The 22,200-nt window shown below is 48.2% G+C and overlaps 13 protein-coding genes across 13 annotated transcripts; 7 read left to right on the top strand and 6 right to left on the bottom strand.

The window, feature by feature from the left end:
- The first annotated feature begins 20 nt into the window (after positions 1-20).
- Positions 21-2,380, top strand: SPPG_03009 (uncharacterized protein). The gene is made up of 7 exons (XM_016751293.1): positions 21-106; positions 172-888; positions 959-1,179; positions 1,248-1,533; positions 1,595-1,841; positions 1,918-2,118; positions 2,197-2,380. Exons 1-7 carry the CDS (start codon positions 29-31, stop codon positions 2,328-2,330), a joined length of 1,884 nt encoding a protein of 627 aa, XP_016610590.1. The 5' UTR covers positions 21-28; the 3' UTR covers positions 2,331-2,380.
- Positions 2,374-5,491, bottom strand: SPPG_03008 (uncharacterized protein). The gene is made up of 7 exons (XM_016751292.1): positions 4,378-5,491; positions 4,164-4,274; positions 3,999-4,093; positions 3,813-3,934; positions 3,585-3,721; positions 3,378-3,510; positions 2,374-3,314 (listed from the first exon to the last, which is right to left on the bottom strand). Exons 1-7 carry the CDS (start codon positions 5,128-5,130, stop codon positions 2,503-2,505), a joined length of 2,163 nt encoding a protein of 720 aa, XP_016610589.1. The 5' UTR covers positions 5,131-5,491; the 3' UTR covers positions 2,374-2,502.
- SPPG_03007 (uncharacterized protein) lies at positions 5,392-6,204 on the top strand. Its single transcript, XM_016751291.1, has one exon. The coding sequence runs from the start codon at positions 5,593-5,595 to the stop codon at positions 6,172-6,174; it is 582 nt and encodes a 193-aa protein (XP_016610588.1). The 5' UTR covers positions 5,392-5,592; the 3' UTR covers positions 6,175-6,204.
- Positions 6,205-6,377: 173 nt separating this feature from the next.
- Positions 6,378-8,435, top strand: SPPG_03006 (uncharacterized protein). The gene is made up of 2 exons (XM_016751290.1): positions 6,378-6,558; positions 6,625-8,435. The coding sequence occupies exons 1-2, from the start codon at positions 6,386-6,388 to the stop codon at positions 7,814-7,816; spliced, it is 1,365 nt and encodes a 454-aa protein (XP_016610587.1). The 5' UTR covers positions 6,378-6,385; the 3' UTR covers positions 7,817-8,435.
- Positions 8,272-9,125, bottom strand: SPPG_03005 (DNA-directed RNA polymerase core subunit RPC19). Its single transcript, XM_016751289.1, has 4 exons — positions 8,989-9,125; positions 8,826-8,923; positions 8,690-8,766; positions 8,272-8,611 (listed from the first exon to the last, which is right to left on the bottom strand). Exons 1-4 carry the CDS (start codon positions 9,058-9,060, stop codon positions 8,472-8,474), a joined length of 387 nt encoding a protein of 128 aa, XP_016610586.1. The 5' UTR covers positions 9,061-9,125; the 3' UTR covers positions 8,272-8,471.
- Positions 9,126-9,210: 85 nt separating this feature from the next.
- Positions 9,211-10,523, top strand: SPPG_03004 (adenylate kinase 1). The gene is made up of 5 exons (XM_016751288.1): positions 9,211-9,370; positions 9,448-9,501; positions 9,566-9,603; positions 9,686-9,954; positions 10,050-10,523. The coding sequence occupies exons 1-5, from the start codon at positions 9,289-9,291 to the stop codon at positions 10,297-10,299; spliced, it is 693 nt and encodes a 230-aa protein (XP_016610585.1). The 5' UTR covers positions 9,211-9,288; the 3' UTR covers positions 10,300-10,523.
- SPPG_03003 (protoporphyrinogen oxidase) lies at positions 10,390-12,188 on the bottom strand. The gene is made up of 3 exons (XM_016751287.1): positions 11,942-12,188; positions 11,257-11,877; positions 10,390-11,177 (listed from the first exon to the last, which is right to left on the bottom strand). Exons 1-3 carry the CDS (start codon positions 12,167-12,169, stop codon positions 10,503-10,505), a joined length of 1,524 nt encoding a protein of 507 aa, XP_016610584.1. The 5' UTR covers positions 12,170-12,188; the 3' UTR covers positions 10,390-10,502.
- A 121-nt stretch (positions 12,189-12,309) lies between these two features.
- On the top strand, positions 12,310-13,383 carry SPPG_03002 (uncharacterized protein). The gene is made up of 6 exons (XM_016751286.1): positions 12,310-12,349; positions 12,413-12,497; positions 12,559-12,638; positions 12,698-12,753; positions 12,815-12,877; positions 12,932-13,383. Exons 1-6 carry the CDS (start codon positions 12,332-12,334, stop codon positions 13,023-13,025), a joined length of 396 nt encoding a protein of 131 aa, XP_016610583.1. The 5' UTR covers positions 12,310-12,331; the 3' UTR covers positions 13,026-13,383.
- SPPG_03001 (uncharacterized protein) lies at positions 13,260-16,748 on the bottom strand. Its single transcript, XM_016751285.1, has 12 exons — positions 16,590-16,748; positions 16,385-16,506; positions 16,182-16,273; positions 15,423-16,122; positions 14,910-15,361; positions 14,639-14,835; positions 14,324-14,576; positions 14,063-14,263; positions 13,871-13,995; positions 13,718-13,806; positions 13,531-13,647; positions 13,260-13,465 (listed from the first exon to the last, which is right to left on the bottom strand). The coding sequence occupies exons 1-12, from the start codon at positions 16,621-16,623 to the stop codon at positions 13,331-13,333; spliced, it is 2,517 nt and encodes an 838-aa protein (XP_016610582.1). The 5' UTR covers positions 16,624-16,748; the 3' UTR covers positions 13,260-13,330.
- A 144-nt stretch (positions 16,749-16,892) lies between these two features.
- SPPG_03000 (uncharacterized protein) lies at positions 16,893-17,922 on the top strand. The gene is made up of 2 exons (XM_016751284.1): positions 16,893-17,240; positions 17,304-17,922. Exons 1-2 carry the CDS (start codon positions 16,971-16,973, stop codon positions 17,739-17,741), a joined length of 708 nt encoding a protein of 235 aa, XP_016610581.1. The 5' UTR covers positions 16,893-16,970; the 3' UTR covers positions 17,742-17,922.
- SPPG_02999 (peptide alpha-N-acetyltransferase complex A subunit ARD1) lies at positions 17,902-18,917 on the bottom strand. Its single transcript, XM_016751283.1, has 6 exons — positions 18,854-18,917; positions 18,631-18,788; positions 18,467-18,570; positions 18,308-18,410; positions 18,194-18,233; positions 17,902-18,135 (listed from the first exon to the last, which is right to left on the bottom strand). The coding sequence occupies exons 1-6, from the start codon at positions 18,875-18,877 to the stop codon at positions 18,025-18,027; spliced, it is 540 nt and encodes a 179-aa protein (XP_016610580.1). The 5' UTR covers positions 18,878-18,917; the 3' UTR covers positions 17,902-18,024.
- A 533-nt stretch (positions 18,918-19,450) lies between these two features.
- SPPG_02998 (uncharacterized protein) lies at positions 19,451-20,110 on the top strand. Its single transcript, XM_016751282.1, has one exon. The coding sequence runs from the start codon at positions 19,553-19,555 to the stop codon at positions 19,943-19,945; it is 393 nt and encodes a 130-aa protein (XP_016610579.1). The 5' UTR covers positions 19,451-19,552; the 3' UTR covers positions 19,946-20,110.
- SPPG_02997 (histidine-tRNA ligase) lies at positions 19,979-22,163 on the bottom strand. Its single transcript, XM_016751281.1, has 4 exons — positions 21,768-22,163; positions 21,061-21,703; positions 20,783-21,001; positions 19,979-20,709 (listed from the first exon to the last, which is right to left on the bottom strand). The coding sequence occupies exons 1-4, from the start codon at positions 22,023-22,025 to the stop codon at positions 20,219-20,221; spliced, it is 1,611 nt and encodes a 536-aa protein (XP_016610578.1). The 5' UTR covers positions 22,026-22,163; the 3' UTR covers positions 19,979-20,218.
- Between the last annotated feature and the right edge of the window lie 37 nt (positions 22,164-22,200).

Raw genomic sequence — 22,200 nt, 5'->3', positions numbered from 1 at the left:
CAGCAGTTCATCGCAAGATAATTGTTGCATGCTCAGAGATCGACTTTTAGATTTGGGCCTTTGCATCAGTAACACATGCGCTATGTCGTCCCCTAAAAGGAAGAGAGTAAGCTGCAGCGATTGGCATTGTGAATAGTATGCGCAAAGAGGAACTAATTCCTGTTTACCTAGGACGATGACAACCAAATTCAATTTACCGATGACGACTACGTTCCCTATGTGCCTGTCCGCGAAAGACGAGCCGAAAAGTATCGAAAACTTGCCACTGTGCTCCGAAAACCTGTAGAACGAGAAGATTCAGAACCAGATTCCGACCAAGACGCACCAAGAGCTGGACCTCAGTCGAATGTAGCGCTGATAGATCAGGCTGCTGAGCTGAAGAAAAAAGAAAAACCAAAGTCAGAAGTGGAAAAGGAACTGGAGCTAGAGAAACAAATTCTACAAGCGCAAACCCAAAAGAAAGCGCTATTTTCAGCACAGGAATTGGCAAAAGATGTCCATTACACTGAACCGTTGAAAACATCGTGGCGACCGCCACGACACATTAGAGAGATGTCAAGTGCACAACTTGACGAAATTCGACAAAAGTGGCACATTCTTGTAGAAGGAAACGACATTCCCCCACCCATCAAATCCTTCAAAGAGATGCGATTACCAGACGCCATAGTTCGACATTTGAAAGAAAAGGGTATCACGAAGCCAACGCCTATCCAAGTTCAAGGGCTTCCTACGGTGTTGAGTGGAAGGGACATGATTGGAATAGCGTTTACTGGATCGGGAAAGACGCTCGTCTTTACGCTCCCGCTTGTGATGCTGGCGTTGGAAGCGGAAGTGAAGCTGCCATTCGTACCTGGAGAAGGGCCCGTTGGAATGATTCTTTGTCCTTCGGTAAATGCAAACTTTTAATTTTACATTGTAGCCATGTAGGCAACGTGACTAAGCCAGTAAATCAATGTAGCGTGAACTTGCACGGCAAACTTACGACGTGGCCATGGGAATGTGCCAGGCTTTGGAACGTCACGGCAACTTCCCGTCACTGAGGGTACTGCTATGTATGGGCGGGATATCGATGGCGGAACAAGCAGACGCTCTTCGAAAAGGGCCACATATACTTGTTGCGACACCTGGACGATTGCAGGACATGTTGGAGAAGGGAAAGATCAACCTTGCGGGATGCCGGTAAGACTGGAGGATTCATCCTTGGCACCGTGCGATAACCTCATATAATGAACACGTCTTGGTTGCAGGTACCTTTGCATGGATGAAGCCGACAGGATGATTGATCTGGGTTTCGAAGACGATGTCCGCAACATCATGTCTTACTTTAAAGGACAGCGTCAAACCCTTCTCTTCTCAGCCACGATGCCAAAGAAGATCCAGAACTTTGCCAAATCGGCGCTGGTACAACCTGTTGTTGTGAACGTAGGTCGTGCCGGTGCAGCGAACTTGGATGTGATTCAGGAGGTGGAATATGTCAAGCAAGAAGCAAAGATTGTCTACCTATTAGAATGCCTGCAAAAGACACCGCCTCCAGTAGGTTTCTGACTGAACGAGCTGGTACTGTCGTCTTCTAACTTATTCGTACCTTCTGCAGGTTTTAATTTTTGCTGAAAACAAAAACGACGTGGACGACATTCACGAGTATCTCCTGTTGAAAGGTGTCGACTGTGTTGCAATTCATGGAGGAAAAGATCAGGCCGAGCGAGAATACGCCATCAAAGCATTTAAAGAGAGCAAGGCGGACGTTCTAGTCGCCACTGATGTAGCCAGCAAAGGGCTTGATTTTGCACAGATTCAGCATGTGATCAATTATGATATGCCAAAAGAGATTGAGGATTATGGTATGCGCCTTTTAGCTTTACAAACGGATGCCTCATTTCTTGGTTTTCTAAAAAAAATCTGCTTGAAATTGCTCAGTGCATCGAATCGGACGTACAGGTCGATCGGGCAAAACTGGTGTAGCAACAACTTTCATAAACCGCAATTCATCAGAGCAAATCCTTCTCGACCTCAAATACCTCCTCAAAGAAGCAAAGCAACGTGTACCACCCGTTCTAGAAGCCTTGGAGGATCCGAACGAAAAGTTTCGAAAGCCGGGCGGAGATATTGTGGAAGGGCGTAAGTTACTTGCATGTTCCGCCTAAGAGCAATGACTTGCCAATCATGATGAATTAAAATGCTGTTCTATTTTTTTAGTGGATGTGGATTGTACGTTTTGTGGTGGATTGGGGCACCGTATCACCAATTGTCCCAAGTTGGAGGCACAACGACGACAGCAGATGTCGAGTCATCGCAGCATGCACGCTGGAGCTGGTGCTGGGGAGTATTGAGGATCGTGTGTGTAGTCTTCATTTTAAAATAAGGATAGCATCGTTTGCACCATTTCCATTTGGGTTGAATGTGGGCACTTGCTGTTGAAAAGGCAAAATGCCGTACATGTGAAAGGCGACGGTAGCAGCTCTGATGCTTCCAAGGGTATTTATGCACATTTTGTTCTGCCAGTCAAGTTACATTTGCCCACCATTTATACACAAGCGGGCTTTTTGTCATGGCATGATCTGCCTCCAGACAGAACAGCGCATCTCGCAAGGTCACTCGTCGCATCGCCTGCTCCGCCGCCGTTCCGCGCCTACCGCCTGCGGTACCAGGAAGCCGGGTAGACGACGAGATTGTACCAACCAATCCTCCAGATCGATTCGTGCCATCCCCGTCATACTTTCGCTTCTTCGAAGACGAGGCTACCTTCAGTGACGTTCCCCCTGCACCATTACTTGCATTCCCTCCGCCTGTACCCGCAATCATCCAGCTCTTCAACGGTGTACCACCTATCGCAGCCATTACAGCTTGATTGGCCAGCTTCATCTTGATTTCTTCAGGCATATCCTTTTCCTTGACACTTTTTTTCTTCTTTTTCACTCCCTCTTCTTTGTCTTTGGATGCACCAGCGGTCCCCACAGTGCCGACTTTCCCTCCCGCCGGGGCGCTATCCGCACCATCCACTTCTGGATTAACGTTGCCTTCCTCGGTCGCGGCCCTCAACGCCTTCAACTTTTTCTCCTGCTCACGTTCCCTTCGTTCTATCACTGCCAGCTTTCTGCGAACATCATCTCGCTTCACCACTTGCAACTCCAATCCTTCCTGGCCTTTGGCAATCCGTTCTCTCTCCTGTTTCAAAAAGTATTCGTGCATCAAGCCTGTACGGTGCTTTGCTGCAACCACCATCCGTTCCATTAGATCTCGCATTCGTTCCTGAGTTGCTAGTGCGATGTAAGAGAGAAGATCCGCTTCCACGTGCGAAACATTGCAATCCTTTGCTATTGCGGAGGACTTAGCGTTTCTTGGAAGGCAAAAGGATCTGAATAGCGTGAATCACTCACCTATTGCTTCCACTTTCTTGCGCAGCGCGGGTATGTTGAGGAAAGACTGATCCCTCACTCGACTTAATCCAGGAACTTGGTACTGGCCAGCTGAAGGCATCATGACCGTACTCATGATATTGTCCTCTTCCTCCTAAAAAAAGCGATGTCCCGTATTAGCGCAATTCAACTTCGAAACGCTGCGACAAATGGTCGACTGCAACGTACCCGGATATTGACACCGGTGTAACTCGTCGCGTCCATCATACTCTGAACATCCAGTTTAGTTGGGTCAATTTCATCTGCAGATCTAACGGACATCGCCGGACCCGGCTGACGAGGAGTTCCAAAAGCTGCTGGACGATCTGAGGAACATATCAGCCCATCTATTCGCTAAACTCACCAAAACAACGCAAAATAACAAGGCCTCGTCGCAGACGTTTCTAGGAAACTCACATTGCATAGCAGGAGAGAGTCCGACTGGAACTCCAGCAGCATTGGATAATGGTGAAGCCATATTCAATTGCATTGACACGCGCCCTGGTGTTGAAAAATTGTCAGGCCTCATCCGTTTCGCGCTATTTTCAAGTTCAATTCAGTACGTTATATGTGGATACAAGAGATTCGTTAGCTAGTCCATACCCGAGTGGGGACGCGTATTGAGCTGCCTCCGCCTGCCGTTTCCTCATCTCATCCAGAACTGGGCCTACACCACCTGGTGCCCCAAATGTCTGTGCCTAAATCAGACAAGTATTTAACATAAGATCAGTGTGATGAACTTGCATCCCTCCAATCATCTTATCCTACCGATAATGGTCCTTTGGTATATGGGCTGGGGCTGCTGGGCTGCCTTGCTGCAGCAACGTTCAGCATGCCTTTTGCTCGATCAAGAAATTGGTCATTGTTGAGCATTTTACTCTGCAAGACCGCGATACATAAAAGTTAGAAAACATATGCAGAAATCGATGCCCATCGCTGTTCACGCCTTGATGTAGTTGGAGAGGATGTCGCTACTGCTTACCTGTAGTTGTCTATACAGCTCGAGAAATTCGGGATGTCTCTCAGCAGGTACCTGCTTCAAAAGATTTTGTAGGAGCTGCTGAGGACCAAGTGACACGGGGGCAGTGGTGGGGGTTGAGGGGGCGGGTGAGGGTCGTGCTCCAGAGAGGGGGGATGGTCGGTATGCAGGTGTTTTTGGCAGAGTGACGGGGCTCGCTATCGACGGCGCCGGCATCCCCGGAGCAAGAGTGGACATGGGTGAAGTATACGCAGTTGGTGCTTGAGTAGACGATCGTGAAGTCATTGGCGTACCGGGAAGGCTTCCCCTAGGTTGTATATGATGCGCTGGAGATTGAATCGTTGTTTGAGAAGGTATCGAAGAGGACGCAATCATCGACGTCGGCGCCTGGGCCGTTGCTGAAGAGAGAGTTGCGGATGGTATTATGGCGGGAGATATAGGACTATGGGAAGGTATTGGAGCGGAAACATCTATTTTAGGTGCTGTGGACGTCATATGTGGTGGATCGGCAAAAATTGCGGCCAATTCGTCGTCTTCTTCTTCTTCAGCGGCGATCTGCTCTTCCACAGGCAGTTCTGGCGGATGGGCTGGAAATAGCGAGAGCAGATCCTCATCGGTTGGTTCAGCGTCCGCGGGAGTAGGTACAGTGTCGGAATCCTTGTCCATTTCCGCAGACGCGGTGTTCACCGCAAGAGGTTGTTCGTGATCGGCGACGGCTGCTAAGATATCAAGAAAGCTAGTGTCTTCGGAATTCATTGTCGTGAACAACAGATTGTGAAGCGGGAGTAGTTTTTCATCAACTCGTTAGCATCATTATCTAAAGTGCAGTCCAACTTGAGTAGAAGCAGCTGCTGAACGTAACGTTTTCCTTCCCCCCAACAAGGTCCGAGTCAAGCGTCGGATGACTTTCAGAAAGTCCAGCGCAGATCAGCGAGTCTTGAGGACGGTCACACCGCTTGTTACTATGACAACAACCCCAGGCCAAAAGTTCCAACTTTTGAGAAACAAAAGTTTAACGGCCAAAGGATTAAACAAGAATCAACAGCGCAATGAAGGCATGAAGGCCGGAATACGCCAAGTAGAAGATACGACCCATGGCCGTGCAAAAGGAGCCGATTGGACTTTGCATCATGGCATAGGATAACGCGACACCGTGGAAAAGTCACTACAACTACTGGCATGATTCTCGTCACTGGAGGTTAATCGCCACACAAAGAGATGCCGCAAAAGCTCCCACTTGCACCTTTGCGATGGCTCAATGAGCCGCCAAAGTATACTGTCGATCACGCTGCGAACGTCATAGTGGTGGAAGCGGCTGCAAACACAGATTTATATCGTCGGCCAGGGAAAGTACACGACACAGCGCACTGCTACACAGCTCCAATTACTGGAAACTTTACTGCTTCCGTCCGTTTTGAAGCAGAGTACACAAGCGAGTATCAGCAAGCTGGTCTGATTTTTTATCATAGTTCAGAGGAATGGATAAAAGCTGGCGTAGAGCATTATAATGGAGCACCACGCGTGTCCGTTGTCGTGAATAAGCACGGAGGTTGGTCTGACTGGTCTGTTAGTGCGTACCCTGGACACCAACGAGAGCCTAGAGCGCCGCTTTGTATCCGCTTGCAGCGCACGGAGGGAACAGTTACTGTCGAGACCTGGACGGATGGAGATGGCTGGGAGCTTGTGCGCAAGACATATGACTGGGGAAGTGGACCAGTAGAGATGGGCATTATGTGTGCGGCTCCAGGACCGACGGGATTTGAGACGACTTTTGAAAATCTAGAATTCAAGAGCATTTAAAATAGAGCATTTGTTCTCTCGTCCATGACATGTCTCTGCACATGAGCCTACCACTCAACCACAGTTAGTGAATAGTCAACCATTTATGGCACACTGGAACCACAATTCCAACCACTTACGTGCATTTAATTGAATTAATGCATTAAAATTGCATAGAGTGTGGTGACTATTCATTAACTGTGGTCGACTGCCGTTTCGATAGATTTCTCCAATGCACTGGTGCGGCACCTCCTCTGCTTCCTTCGCCAAGAAGCAGTCCTGGGATCTCTTCCTTCACTACCTACTCGAGCGAGAGCGTGTAGCGCTCCGACGCGCTCGGGGAGAGCCGCCTTCCAAATGGACAAATGACAGTGTATTGGCAGAGTTTCACTTTTGCCACCACAGGTCCGCAATCCACCTGTAGTTTGAAAGTTGCCGTTGCCCCATTCGCAATACTGACTGGTTCAGTAGACGCGAGGACGACCGAGGGTCCAGGGTCATCCGGGAGATCCTTCACAGAAGAGATCCTAGAAAACCTCACTTTCTCTGGAACGTGATCACTCACAGATGGCTGTCCAATCCTCCCTACAATAGAGAGCTGGGATATATCAGCAATTTAGATGATGCACTACAGAAGTTTGCGGAATGGGAACGTGCAAAACAGCGAACCGGCAAATCTTGGAGAACACGGGCATTCACCTTCTGTGCACCGTACAAGGTTGTTGTCGACGCAATGAAAGTGAACTGGCACTTATCCGCCGACGTGGGAAAATCCCTTTTTGGTCCCCCAGATAATCCCCGTGAGCCGAGTTTTCAGGAGGTGTACGGGAATATGCTTCGCTTCGAGCTTGTGGGCGATTTTCATGCATATCAAGAGTCCTGTGACATGTTCATGTGCGGACTCATACCAGCGCCGACCGCGCCTGTACCTGGTCCTGGTGCCAAAAAAGGGTTGGAGATCCTAGGCTACCGTGAGCTCACCGGGTATAGTATCAATCGCTTGACGGTCAGGGTCAACAAATTGCTACGCAATGCCTACGAGACACTTGACAAAGGAGACGTTCTGCACACAAACGATCCATTAGTTTTGCGACCTTTGGACGTTGAGCATATTCTTTGCGAATTTCAAAAGTATGAACGGCTTGTAGCGGACCCGTCGCGTGGAGGTTCGAGATTGTACAAGGCACAGGACGTGGCAGTCGACGCCGACAATGAACTCGAAGCATATGGCTCGGATTCTGAAACCGGGCTACGTGAAAACAAGCGTACATCTGTCCGCACACCTGTCCGAAAGCGGACTTTCAAAGAGGTCGCAACTCCGGAATCACCTGACGAGGATGACTTTGCCGATCTTCAAGATATGCGCAAACAAGCGAGAGAAGCATGGGAGCGGATCGAACGGGCCGCGAAATCTGCGAACCCAAAAGCGTACTGGGAAAGCGATCTGAAGAACACCTCAACTCTGAAAAGAACTCGACACTCGAAAGATGCGAGTGTTGTAGTGGATTCTCCTACCCCACCACCATTACAGAGCGCGGACCTAACATCATATGAAGATCATTCGTACATAACTGTCACCCCGAAGAGGTCCACGCGCCTTGCATCAATATCCAATACCTCAAGGCAAACAGGGAGCTATTTTGGCTCTCGACGACGATCGTAGCGAATACGCCGCGCTACACAACGACAACCTCATCTCACTCTTGAGAAAACCGAAAATATCGTCTTCAGCCTACTCAGTGATGACGAGGATACGAATGACCACTATCGGACATCTCCGCGATGTCAGATACTACACCTTGACTAGTGGCTTCGTCACGCGCGAACGGAAAACCTTCCTGGTGACTATGCGGTAGCTGGTATTTAAAAACATTGTTTATTCAGGTATTCTGTGCTACCTTGCATATGTCGTCACCCTTACCAATTCATCAGACCACAGGACATTCACAAAAGGGCAAAAGATTAGGGCACTCCATCAACTAGTAGGTGACTGAGGCTCAGGGGGACTCAATAGCTTTACGTCTCGCACATTGTCTGAGTGAGGCGGGACGCTATCTGTTGGGAGCTAGGCGATCGCCACTTGGATTGATCTACAGCATTCTTCTCGGTGCGTTCAAATGGAGATGTCATCAGTAGTCGCATTAGCAAATACGAGTACTAGCATAACCCTGCTTGATATTATGTTAATTAACTATATACAAGTGATACCTCCGCAACACGACCACCGGCCACCGTGCAAGATGTCTACATAACCTTCACCTAAACAATCGTTTGACAATCCCACTCTATGATCTATCTGACCATGAAACTTCATTGATCTATTCAAACTCGGCGCCCTCCCGAATCTCATATTCATCTCTTGCAGCAACTTTGGCGTTGAATGTTTCCAGAACATGTTGACAGAGAGCCATCAAATCGTCTAGACCTTTATCTAAAGCTTTAGCTGCTGTCATCGTGCCTATGAAGAGTATCTCATGTTGAGCTTTGTACAAGCAATCAGGTTCATAACGTTGAATTTCAAAGAGGATGGGCGTACCATCAGTTTGTATACGAATGTGGATCTTGAATTCGGAAGGGTGAGGAATGGAGTAACCGCAAAATTGCACGGCAGGGCTAGAATTGCCAGTAAGTATACTTATCATGTCAAATGTTCAAACTCTGAGGTATCCCACTTTTTCATGATCATGTAACGAAGTGAGTTTCCTAGTGTATGGTCTTCGTCATGTACGCAGAATGTTGCACAAGATGGGTCCGATTCGTCTGTAGAGATCTAAGGCATGAGTGAGTCCTTCTGCCTACAAGAACGAGCTTTTCAAAATGCAGGTTCTCTTTTACCACTTCGAATTTGATGGCCCCCTCCGTGAACGGAAAGCCATGCGTATCGACGGTGGGCTCTACCATAGCCATGTTGGGCAAGTTGTGTTTTGAGAATTTGGGAGCGAAAAAACGATCTCGACAGCAATGGAAGATCGCTGGTGCTTTCGTAAGATGTGACAAATTGTCATGGCAACCGAAATGGCGGTGTTGAGCCGGAGAGCGACTTCCGAGGAGGCCCGCAAAACGGCAACTTGGAAGTTTTTGACCTCTACCATCTGCCGTCGATACCCCCTACTTTCTAATTGCTAATACGCAATCATGGGTGCTTCTCAATCGTCTGTAGCGCCGGAAAAGAAGGACCTGCGCATGGTCATCATGGGTCCCCCCGGCGCGGGCAAAGGTAGGGTGCCCTAAGCGGTGACGGTGGTGATGGCGAACTATCAAGCTAATGTAGTACTTGATATTCTGGGAAAATAGGCACTCAAGCTCCACGTATCAAGGAGGAATTCTGCATTTGTCACCTCGCCACTGGTACCTCATCCTTGTTACCAAAAGCAACTAGTGCCAGAATGTAACGTGTATTCCCTACCAACAGGCGATATGCTTCGTGCCGCTGTAAGAGCAGGAACTCAGGTTTGTTCAGTAATAATAGTGGAAGCACAGATAAATGTGCTGCGCGAGACCATGTGTCTAACTAACCGCTTTTGCATTGCAGATTGGCAAGGAAGCAAAGAAGGTCATGGACGCTGGTGGCCTTGTCAGCGATGAAATCATGGTCAACTTGATCCGTGAGAATCTCGACACCAACCCAGAATGCAAAAAGGGTTTCATTTTGGATGGGTTCCCTCGTACAGTTGTGCAGGCTGAGAAGCTGGACGAGATGCTTGAGGCCAGAAGCAAGCCTCTCCAAGCTGCTGTCGAGCTTCAAATCGATGACAGTCTTCTTGTCTCTAGGATTACTGGACGTTTGATTCACCCTGCTAGGTAATTACTTGGAAACTTACATGGGGAATTGGATACCGGGAGAAGCAGAAAACAAACGCAAACAGTGAACTAAAATGCGAATTTTTTGATTATAGTGGGAGAAGTTACCACCTGAAGTTTAACCCACCAAAGGTTCCGGGTAAGGATGATATTACCGGTGAGCCTTTGATCCAGCGATCGGACGACAACGCCGCCACCCTTGTGAAGCGTTTGGAAAGCTACCACCAGCAGACGCAGCCTGTTGCCGATTATTACAAACGCAAGGGCATTTGGTACGGCGTCGACGCGGCCCAATCTCCTACAGCAGTCTGGGCAAGTCTTTCCGCTATCTTCCAAAAGATCTAAGGGGAGCGCCTCCGCCACCTTAGGACATCAATTCGATATTTATGGCTTTAGTTGCGTACCGGTCGTAGGCGGACGTGGAGTCGTTAGCATGGCATATGTAGCGTTCCTAGATACCTAATGTTTTTACGCCTCTGAATGCTGCTAATACGCAACGGTACTATTTACACTATCTATGGCTTGATCTAAGAATTATTAATACGTAATTAGGTTTCTATTCTCTCCAATCCTGTAATCCTGCGCTGTTTCGCTTGTGTTTCGACCAGCAGATTTGACACAAGATCACGCGCCCCTTTCACACAATCATTCACTGCAACTCCCAGATAACTTGCGCCGACCAGGGAGAGTTGGATATGTTGAGACTTGACCTCCTCATGAATCGCGTGAAGGCGGTCACGGTGTCCCACAACGTATTGAGGAATACACTGCTTGTGAATGACTACGCTCGACGCAATCGGTTCAGCATTGACACCCAAATGTGTCCTTACAGCGGTCATGGCCGTCTCCAAGAGTTTCTCCTTGCTCACAACATCTGGATCACCAAAGTACTTGTGAAATTTGTGTCCGCCCATCATGACGGTCACACGGGTCTGATCGCCCGAATCCTGTTTGGGCATGGCGCAAGAATCAAACACCGTGCCCAAAATTGGCGTATCCTCGGTTGCCGGCACGAGATATCCAAAGCCATTCACCGGAAGGATCTTTGAAAAATGACCCCCAAATGATATGTTTACGACAGCAACGTCGACCGACTTGATAGACGAAAGCAGGGAAGATAGTGCATGACTGGAGGGCGGTAGGATGCGAGAAAGATCAACCGCTGGTATGGCGCTAATCACATGGTCGGCTTTCAAAGGCTGTGATGAGGCAGTATGAGCAATCTTACAAAAAGAAAAAAAAAAAAGATGCAAGTCGTTAGATCAGATATTACCGTTATAGAACGGTAAAGCAATTGCGCACCTCCACGCCCTCTTTGAAAGAGAGGCTCTCAATGTTGCCTCGTATAAATGACACATTCTCCTCCTTGTCCAGATCCCTTTTTAGCGCGTCCGTGAGCGTCTGCATCCCATTCTTAAACGAGAAAATGCTACTATTGCGCTGGATGTCCGAAATGAATTTCTTCGCGTCGTTACTCTCCACACTCAATGGTGCGCGCTCGTCCCCAATCGGTGCTACAGCGGGAGGTGCTAAGACTCCTCGTCCCACACTCCCGTGCTTCTTCTCACACTCCCAGAGGAACGGCATTGCACTTCTGACACTCAGCTGCGTAGAGTCGCCAGCATATATTCCATGTATCACAGCAGAAACAAGATTATCTGCCAATGCTCGTCCAAAACGTCGCTCTACAAAGCCGTGTATGCTCTCGTCTGACGCGTTTGTTGGCTTGACGAACGGCTCCCGAAGGACACTGAACAAAAGGCCCTTGAGTAGTGGGGATTTTGCCTTCCAAGGCATCAAAAGGTCAAGGGGTGAGGTAGGTAAATGGTGCAGCCGAGAATTTTGGTATATGTAACGGTTTATTGCGGCTGGCGAATTCTTTGGCGTTGTAAGCACTTCCTCTACAAGGTTGAGACGATAGACCTTCAGAAACCAAACATGTAATCAACACCAATAAGAGCATCTTCTGCAGCAGGAGTGTACCCACCATATCTAACACCGCCCTTCCCGCAACACCGACAGGTCTGATCGTGCGAGGTCCGAGCTCATAGAGTTGGCCATCTTGCATGTTGGTGTGCACCCATCCTCCAACTCGAGCATTCTTTTCAACAACTGTTATTCTCGCTGTTTTTGGTGCAAGTTTCGAGAGATACCACGCCGTCGAAAGCCCCGATACACCTCCCCCCAAGACTGCAAAATGGCTGGGAGAAGACATGCTTTTTACATGGAACGAACTGAAGGATTGCCAATCTCAAGAAGCGCGGTCATGGCCTGGTCGTTGTTGCTAGGCAGTGGCGGCACAGTTGTGCTGATGACCTCACGTCCTCGTCAGCTTCCTAAATGTTCGCTGCATCTGATCGCATAGAAGAAGAAACGTATGGAAAGGCATCCATTGGTACGCATCGTTAGTTGAAAGATACAAGGCACATCACAAGCTGACATACTTTATCTCACTCAGTATGAGCAATTTGCACGGGAATGCCCCGATGCCCCACAAAAGGTCCGATGGCTGTCTTTTCAGGTTTATCTGGATCTAGTGCTAGGTGAGCAACTAACCTTCGTCGATCCCTGCTTGTAATCTTTGAATTCTCAACCTTGTCTTAGCAAAGGAATGGGCAAACGTCCACGCCAGATTTGTTAAGTCTCTCGAGAAGATTGTACTACTTGCTCGGAGAGAATTGGAGGTACTGGAGAGGGCTTGACTGGAGAACGATAGCATCGTAGCTACAATATTATAGTATAGGAAGAAGCAGAAATTATGGTACCAATGACGGAAGCGGAATCATGGTCGGTGTCCAGGTAAGGGTTTAGAGTCTGTTGTCGAGGACAATTATAGCATGAAAGTAACACTCCCTCGTAGCGTTTCGATACTCTTCTCGCAATTGTCAGAGATTTCTTTAGAGTCGTCCTCAGACTTGGAAAGGTGTATATCGGCATTTTCGCATACTGGGGAGAAGGAACTGACTTTTTATCTTAGCCTCGTCCTTGCGATCATGTCGACAGATTCCACGGTGGTCTATTATCGTATCTACAACGGACTCGTTCCTCCAGAAGAGGAAAAAGAGCGATGAGCCAGCACCAGGATTTGTAGGATTCTTCTGAAGATTACGAAAGCTCGTAACTGACACTTGGCGAAAGCACCGTCGGTTTACGCTAGAGCAATACCGGCCTGAATAGCCGCGCCGTTCGCAGCTAGCAGTCAAGGACGACCGAAACGGCTCCAGGGTTAGATTGTGGAAGATTGCATACATTGTCGAGGGAACACTGCACTCCTCCTTCAAATGCCAGCAAAGAGTGAAAGCGATTTCAAGGTCTTGGAGACAAAGCAATTAATATTCCACTACTACGTCTACAAATCATTTGACTCGCATGGCGATTACGCTAGCGTATCTGTATGTAGTGAATAAACACTTTTGATCTCTTGCCATACTTTCAATATGCGTGGGTCGACGTCGTCGGTAAAAATGATCATATCCAGTGTAACCTGGTATGCTTTCACCTCCGTTGGGAACTATCATTTCAAGTCGAGGATCAGCGATACGGCAAAGACAAATAGGAGACTCGACTGACACGTACCCCACGAGCGACTTCCCGCATGTTGCCCATAACCCAACGGTACCAGGCCGTTCTCGTTGGGTCAATCCCCTGGGACTCCAGTGAGCGACATTTATTTCTTATCGCATCTACGAATCTCTGATCATGGGAAGCCATTGGGTGAGGTGATCATTCAATTTTCCAAGGGATATTCAGGATAGTAATGTACCTGGAATACATGCAGGAAGACTTCTTTTTGTTCTCGCAAAGCACCTTGTCGGTTTTCCTCCAAAGATTGGATGACACTGTCATCGCCATCTATAGGCACGGCAGTTTATGAATTAGCCCCGACCTTATCTATAATCAATCCAATCCAACGTACCTTGCAACATGAGGTCGTTGTCTACGGATGATTGCCTCCGTGCTGCTTCAAGTTTCGCGGTTATTTGCGCTATCTTGAAATTCACCTTGGCCAAGGTTGTGCGTACAATTGACCAAAGATGGAACCTTTTTATAGTCAGAACATAGTTCAAGTACTGCGTCATTTGCATGCCCTGCTGGTTTAGCTGCATACCTCGTGTAGTGTGAATCCAACACACTTGGATCCAAAGCCCAGGACAGGATGCTTTTAGGTGTGACAACGCGGTAGTTCATGAGCTTGTCCAGGATGATCTCCAAGAATTGCGTATTATCCTTCCAGAAGTCAACTATTATCCGAACGGTGTGGCTTCGTGCCTCTTCAGTGCCATTGTAATCGCGTAGTACTGTTAGGTACCTAAAGATGTAAAACGGGTCAATCATCATGACCTAATCGTTTGACGATGACAGCGCTTACCGTTCAACCACATTCAACACGTGACTGAAACTTTTGCTGCCTTGTTGCATAACGCATTGGACAAGCGCTTCTCGAGCTAGATCCTCAGGTGTCCCAGTTCCGCCAGACGCTCCAACAACTCCTTCCATAGCGTTGGGAGCGTTGCTGGTGGCATGATCACGAATCCTTTGCAATAGATCTGAGATTTCTTCTGCCCCGCTCTTCGTTGCTAACGATGATCGCAGTTGGGAGGTTAACTCATAAAGCTGTGCATCTGGATAGTCTTGGGTAAGCATCTCTGCCGTTATCAGCCATCAAGTGATCATCCTGTTATACCTCCAGTGGTCTCCTCTGACTCAAATTTAAAGTTCGGATGAGGCGGTTCCTGAGGGAAGATAATTTCACTCTCCGCAAATGCTTCTGGAAGGCTGCCCTGGACGCGCTCCCAATACGATAAACGGATACATCGTTCCAGAGTTTCCCGAATGAACACAAAGCAGGCAGAGTCTTGTTCAACAGACAGGACGGGCTCCCTGTACAGCAGCGAGCTCAGTTAGGATGGTGTGCATGTAAGGAAGTAACTTCTCGAGCAATGACAAATACAGACCAGTCCTGCCACTTCCACATAAATCCGAAGTTGCTCAGGTGGATGCCAAACCACTCACTGAATCTCCGAATAGCTTCCACGTCCATTCCCCCACCCAAACCTTGCGATCCGTCCAACCTTGAAAACAATGTTCGTATGGCCCGTCCTAGGACCTTGGGAATCGTCTGCAAGTCCTCTTTGATAAGATCTATCAGCAGAGTAGCATAGTACACTGATCGCTCACCACTCCGTGGGAGCCGGAGCAGTTCACCGAACACGGTTTCTATCACGCTGGCCATAACGTTGAACCCTCCATCCCTGAGATAGTACCCGTTCAAAAAAGTCTCCAGATCTGTGAGCATTCGGCACACTTCCCGGTGATTGTGGGAGAAGATTCGGATGATATCATAAATCAAGTCGTCCAAAATGAACCGTGAAATGCTCAGCACGGAGGGTAATCGGACAATGATATTCTGAGACAATTCTGGTGAGTGATTGATTGAGACGAACTAGATTGCCGCAACCGTGGCTTACTTCAACACCTTGAACAGAGTCATCGAAAATACGAAAAACAGGTTGATAGGAAAACTTCACATCTCCAGATGGAATGGATATGGGCCTCAGCTCATGTTGTAGTTGCGTGCTGAGTAGATCGGTAAAATCTGTAGGTCTCAAGATGATTTTCAGGTCCCATTCGTCGGCCTGCTTGAGCTGAATGATCTGGCGCCACAGACTCTCCAGCCGATCCGTCACGAGATACGGTTCACCTTCGGGTACGTCGCGGTACACCTTCAGCGCTTCCATCGCCTGTTCAATCCCACTAGTTGCAAGATTTGCTTGCCGCTGATTCATGTGCTTCTCAATGGACCCCAGAATGCGTTCAAGTTCAGTTGCTTCCGTGTCGCTAAGCTGACGTGCGGCCCATGGAATGCTCGCAAGCACAGAATAGACAAACGCATCAGCCCTTTCCGGTCGCACATTTGGCTCATTCAGCACGTTCAAAAATAGATCGTACAGGCCGATAAGTTGCGTCGATTGGATAACGTTTGCGTTCACGAGTTCTGCGATGTAACGCAAGAGAATCTTGGTGGAGCGGAAGTCGCTGTTGTTGAGGGCCTCTTGCAAAGCCTCACAGGTGATTTCAATGATGGCCGCACCAGCGTCAAAATTCCGTGCATTCAGCAACCCGCTTAAGGTGCCGTACAAGGATACTTTCTGAGGGACATGGGTTATGCTGCTAGGTCTTAGCTAACAGGCAGTCTAAAAAGATAAGAAAGATAGGTTGTGCTTTACCATTCCTTGAATACACTCCGCACAATTTGAGGATGTGTTCCAAAGTCTCGTAGCAGTTGTGTCGCGCACAGATCCGCCTGCTGTTTTTGATCCTGGTAGCGATGTATCATAACCGGGCGTCAGTATAAAGCCACATGTGCATGATTTGCTTCCAATGACACCCTCCGGGCCCCCTTTTCCCTTCTACTGCCCATCAAACGCACCGAGTCTCCTAGTCGGAATAAATACGACACGATCTGTTCTCTTTTGAGCTCTTCAGGTGATTTAGAGGGAGTATTATCCTCATACCGTCGCCGATTTGGGCCCCGTTGCCGATAATGCCGATCTGAGTGAAAATGGTAAAGTCTTCTGCCTGTGCTCAAGAGAAGTCTTTGCTACCCCGTGTGGGAATTGCACATAATCACGTACCACCACCATAGCCTCGTCCGTTTGAATACGACATTCCTGCCCAAGCACAATAGCGAGCTTCCAAAATACTGGTACTGTCTCGACAAGCGTTCCTTCCTGGCAGCTGCACTACAACGAATGGGACAGATGGCACGTCCTTTGGCTCCAGCAATATTCAAGAGATCGCTTGCATTGAAGCGACAAGCTCGTCCTGGCTGTTACCGTAGCAACAAGGGATTCAAATGTGAGACGAATGCATTTAAATGTGAATAATCCCGATCAACCACCAAAATTCGCCGACCGAAATCATTTGACTCGTTAGCAAAGCGTCTTCCTTCGCGACGGTTTCCTCCCTCCACTGATCTCTGGTCTCATCCAAACTGCAAAACGCATCTCAAACATATGATGAACTCACTGCGACCATTACGTGCACTCCGCCCTGTGCGAGTCCTTTCCGCATCTCTTCCCGTATCTGCTCGTATCCCTGTTGGCAGAACAAGGTCCATACTGCTATCAAACCGTCGCCAGTACTCAACCGAAGATCAAAAGACAACGAATGGGGAACAAGCTAGTGCTAAACAGGGGGAACAACCAGCTCAGGAGGAACAGGCACCTGAGGTTGATACCGCTGCCGTCCTAGCGGAAAAAGACAAGCAGATCGCCGCACTGCAGGTATGCTTATTTCATAGTAGCAGCAAAACTACCTTCTGTATTGACCGGACACCCTTTGTATAGGACATGTACCGTCGCGCTCTCGCGGATGCGGAGAATGTGCGTCAACGGGCACGAAAGGAAGTTGCGGAAACAAAGGAGTTTGCCATAAACAAGTTCGCTAAGGAGCTATTGAGTACTGCAGATGTATTGGAGATGGCGTTGAAGGCAGTCCCGGAAACAGAGCATGGTGAAAATGGCAACAATCAGCACCTGAAGGATCTTTACACAGGTGTCGCCATGACCCGGTCGAATCTGATGGCCACATTCAAACGCTTCGGTATTGAACCATTTGAACCCTTGGGTGAAACATTCGACCCGAATTTGCATGAGGCCTTGTTCCAGGCACCTATTCCGGGAAAGGAGCCGGGTACTGTCTTTGACGTGGCCAAGACTGGCTACAAGTTGGGAAGCCGTATTCTAAGACCTGCTCAGGTTGGCGTAGTACAAGATTCATCATAGGACTGTTTCCATCATATATCATTATTTAGAAGGCATGGATGAGGACGTGTAGATGAGATGTCACCAAGGGTTTGCTGTATCGTAGTCGTATGGTTGGTGTAGAGGGGGGTACACGTTTTCGTTCGTTGATTCCGCTTTTTGCTGTAGTAAATATCACATTTTCCGATTGCGCATCCTGACAGTAGATCAGCCCGTATTGATACTGGTCGCTATACCGGTAGCTCTCCGCACGGGAGTACACCGATAAACACGAAAGCAGAAAGATTGCTTATAAAATCTCTGTTCAATGCGAATGGCCACCCTCCCTCCCATTCAAGGGCTTTGATTTTGATCCACGACCATGCTGCGCTCCCTCTGCATCTTCCTTCAACTGTTTTCGCATGGCATACGCATCCTGTAATCCGTATCATCAGCATAACAATACCTTTCGCGAGACGAGCAGCCAAACTTACCTCTCCATCTGCATAATAAGACTTTTCGATCTCGTGCACACTACAAGCGTGAGTCAGTTTCGTGTGCGTTGTTGTCTAACAATCTCCAATCACGTAATGACAGTTCTACTATACCTGAACTTTAAGGTATCGCGATATAGCTGGAGGGCCGCACGATTGCTCTTTCTTACATGCAGCGAGACGTAATGTGCATGGAATGCTTCCAGCATTGCTTTCTCTGTACAAACACATCAACGGACGACATGCGATCACCGCGAAAAAGTAAGAACGTACGTGCTTGGCTCATCAGCTTCTCGGCAATGCCTAATCGTCGCCAGTTCCTCATTACAGATAAACTTGTAATATGTCCATGTGGCACATCGCCCACTTCCTCCTCCCTGTAGGCATTTGCATGAGACCACATGGAAATGGCACATACGGTACTTATCTCAACTCACATTTTAGCTAGAACATAGCCCACAACACGGCCCTTTTGATCCTCCGCAACAAAGGAGAGCTGAGGCCATGATAAGGCGTGATATATGTAGTACTTCATTTGGTAGTTCTCGGGAAGGTTCATTAGGTTGCAATTCTGCATGGACAGCAGATCGTCCACCTACGAGACACTTTAGGAGTTAGAGCCCAAATATCGATTGCTATATATGATATCCTAGCACGTACTGTTGCAGGTCGGATGTTTATCATCGTGTCTGATGAAGCCTGGGTCGGTGGAAGGGTATGCCTCGGAAAACCTGCGCTTGGACAGTACCTGCATTGACATTGGAAGCCTTGTTGCTATGGAGACCCAGATCTACCTCGTGAGTCTGCCTTGATCCTTGCTCAAGCTGCTATACGAAGCGGGGGGGGGGGGGTAGATGGTAGTATTTGAATGAAAGCTACATCCTTTAAAGCTTGTATGTTGCAGCAGGACCTTGCCGTTGGGCGAGGCACTCATGAGATGATCAAGACTTAAAGACTTTAAATAAGGTTTCCGAATTGGCTGGATAATGTCTAACCATACGGTTATGTCGGTAACTGTGATCTATCAATGTATGGAAGCAGGAAATGACAAGTACAAAACGAGCATCGATGCCATGCGGAAAACGACGAGAAAGGTCGTCGGTCGAAAAGTCGCCGGGCTAAACATCACCGGTGCTTACGTAATCAGGATTCACCCTCACCCAACATCAATTAAACCACTGAGATGAGCTATTTTTAGGTCCCTGCCGGCGGCGACTCTCCTCCCAAGAGCTGCTATCCCGTCCTTGGATTGCAATTGGATGGAGTGGGGAAGGATGGAGAAGACATAAAAGTAGAAGCGGCTCCCCCATCGCCGCCTGTGGAAAAGAGTACAACCCAGTATTACACTAATTTTTCGCTATGCCCACCACAGTTGCAACAAGTACCGCAGCCAGGAAAACTGGTGTGAAAGGTATCTTTGCCCTCTTCAAACGCGGTGAGCCCGCTGTCGATGCGTCCGCTGTGGATTTTCTGCGTCGAATTTCGTCAGAAGACACTCTCAACGACGAGTCCACAGAACAAGTAGAGGAAGTCCCAAAGGAAGCCGACCCCTACAAGATATTTATTGCTACGGTCGAAAAGGACGTCCAGTCTCTCCAGCAGCAAAAAGGCTTTCGCACTATGCGCTGGAAAATCCCACCTGGTGTAGATACGAACAAGGTGCTTCGACAATGTAAACGGCTATCGTCCAAAGCACAATTCGTGATCGAGCAAGTCGGAACCTTGAATTACATAACTGCAAAGTTGTCATGAGATTCTTCCGTTTCGGTGACATGTACAGAATAGATCGTGTAAATATTATACTTCGTATTATAGAATGGACATTGTGTATTACTTGTAGATTGCAATAGAATAAGTAGATCGCAGTCAACAATATCTCAACATGCAGTTCCAACATGGGACTATGACTGGCCATGACTTATATCCTCCATAAGGTCTATGACGTTAATCTGGTCCATGAGAGTGTATGAAATGTACACGTTGACGCAATGATTAATCTATAAACAAAAACTATTTCGTCTGGTCCTATCTTAGCTCCTGAAGCTTCTGCTCCACTGCCTCAACAAGACCTGTTCTTGGGACAGTGACCTCTTTATCCCCACTTGACGCTTCTTCCTTTACCATCTTCCTGATTTTGACCACTCCAGCCTCAATCTCCTTTCCACCAACGATAATAGCAAGAGGTATCTGCTCCTTGTCGCAGACATCAAACTGAACCTGCAGACTTCGTGGCTTCTTCTTGAACATATACTCAGCTTTTACACCTGCGTCCCAAAGCTCACTGCAGATGCGCATTCGTTCCTCCAAAAACCCTTCTCCAAGTCCGATGACGTACACCTCCGTAGCGTTGGATTTGATGCTGGCACGGTCTCGGCGGCTCGACAAAAGTGCAAACACCCGCTCCACACCGATGCTAACACCTACGCATGGAATCTTCTTGTTTCCGGAGAACATCCCAACGAGATCATCATATCGGCCACCTGCGGCAACCGAGCCAACGCCGACTTGTTCTCCGTCTGACGTATGAGGTTGAGCAGCAATAAGAGACCGCGTGCAAGAGGCAGTGTACTTGAAAATAGAATTACTTACTTTGTACACTAGGTGAGTCATTGATCACAGCCTCGTAAATGACACCAGTGTAATAGTCTAGTCCTCGTGCAAGGCTGAGATCGAAGGAAATGTGCGGGAGGACGTTGAAAACTTCCAGGTAATTCAACAACAGTCGCATGTCCGCGATTCCGGCTGTGGCGTTGGCATTTCCTGATAATCCTGTGTCCGCTGCTAGCTTCTCGCATAGTTCCTTGGAGCCTGATATCAAGTTCGTGACTTAGTCATTCGCCATCTCTGCAAAGCCACGGTGAACGTACCTTTAAGTTTCACATATTCACCAATCCGGTCCGCGACTTCTTCCGCAAGACCCTTCTCATCCACCATTTCTTTTTTGACATCCGCCCAAAGCATTTTGTCCAACTTGTCAACAGCGGATGATATTGTACGGATCTTATCGCTTGGTACACCACATACTTCGAACATTCCATCCAAAATCTTGCGGTGATTCACTTTGATAGTGAACTCACCAACATCCAATCCCTTGAGAATTTCTGCCATAACACGTAGTGCTTCCGCATCCGGTACCATGGGATCGTACACTCCTGCAATATCGAAATCGCATTGATAGAATTCTCGCATTCGACCACGATTCATTGCCGGTTGATCTCGTCGGTAAACCTTTGCAATGTGGTAGCGCTTCAGGTTGGATATTTTATTTTCAGCAAGGTATCGCGCAAAGGGCACAGTGAGATCATATCGCAAAGAACACTTTTCTCCGCCTTGATCTTCCAGGTCGTAGATGAGCTTGCTGTCCTCCCCGTACTTCCCAGCTAGAATTTCCTTCAGCTCAAACACTGGCGTGTCGATCGTAATTGCGCCGTGCCGCTTAAAGATGCTGGTAATTGTAGAGAAGATTTGTTCCCGGATTGCCATATCCTTCTCATCGTAATCTTTTGTTCCCTGCACAGCGACATGAACGTTTAACGGATCGAGTTACGCATGCATGGTGATTTCGCCAGCATACCTTCGGAGTCTTCAGAGTAAAAGACTTCACATCATCCTTAGCCTTCTCCTCTGTCCCTTCTGCGTTTTCGCCTTTCTTCTTGGGGCCAAGGAGCTCCTTCTTTCTTCGCATAACCTCTTTCAGCTCTTCCAATTGCGACTTTTCAGCGACCTTGTCTCCATTCTTCTTGTGTTCCTTTATGCGAGAGCGGCAGGCTGCCTCAAGAGCCTCCAGCTGCGAAAGCTCGGCCTCCTTGTTAATAACGCCGTCTACGGTCATTTGACAGTTGTAATTTGAGAAGTGACGGACAGTCCAATTGTGGGGGGTAGAGATAGCTCCGAGAACAAAAAAGTTGGTACGAGTACCGACGGGCCGTAGGAGTAATCTGCGCGGCAAATGGTGCCTGATGTCGGCCACCCTCCTCATGCAGGTTGGGACAAAATTCCACTGGTCT

Source organism: Spizellomyces punctatus, assembly GCF_000182565.1.
Source record: "Spizellomyces punctatus DAOM BR117 chromosome Unknown supercont1.4, whole genome shotgun sequence".
Classification (NCBI taxonomy): Eukaryota; Fungi; Chytridiomycota; class Chytridiomycetes; order Spizellomycetales; family Spizellomycetaceae; genus Spizellomyces; species Spizellomyces punctatus.
This window is presented reverse-complemented; position numbering and strand designations above follow the sequence as displayed.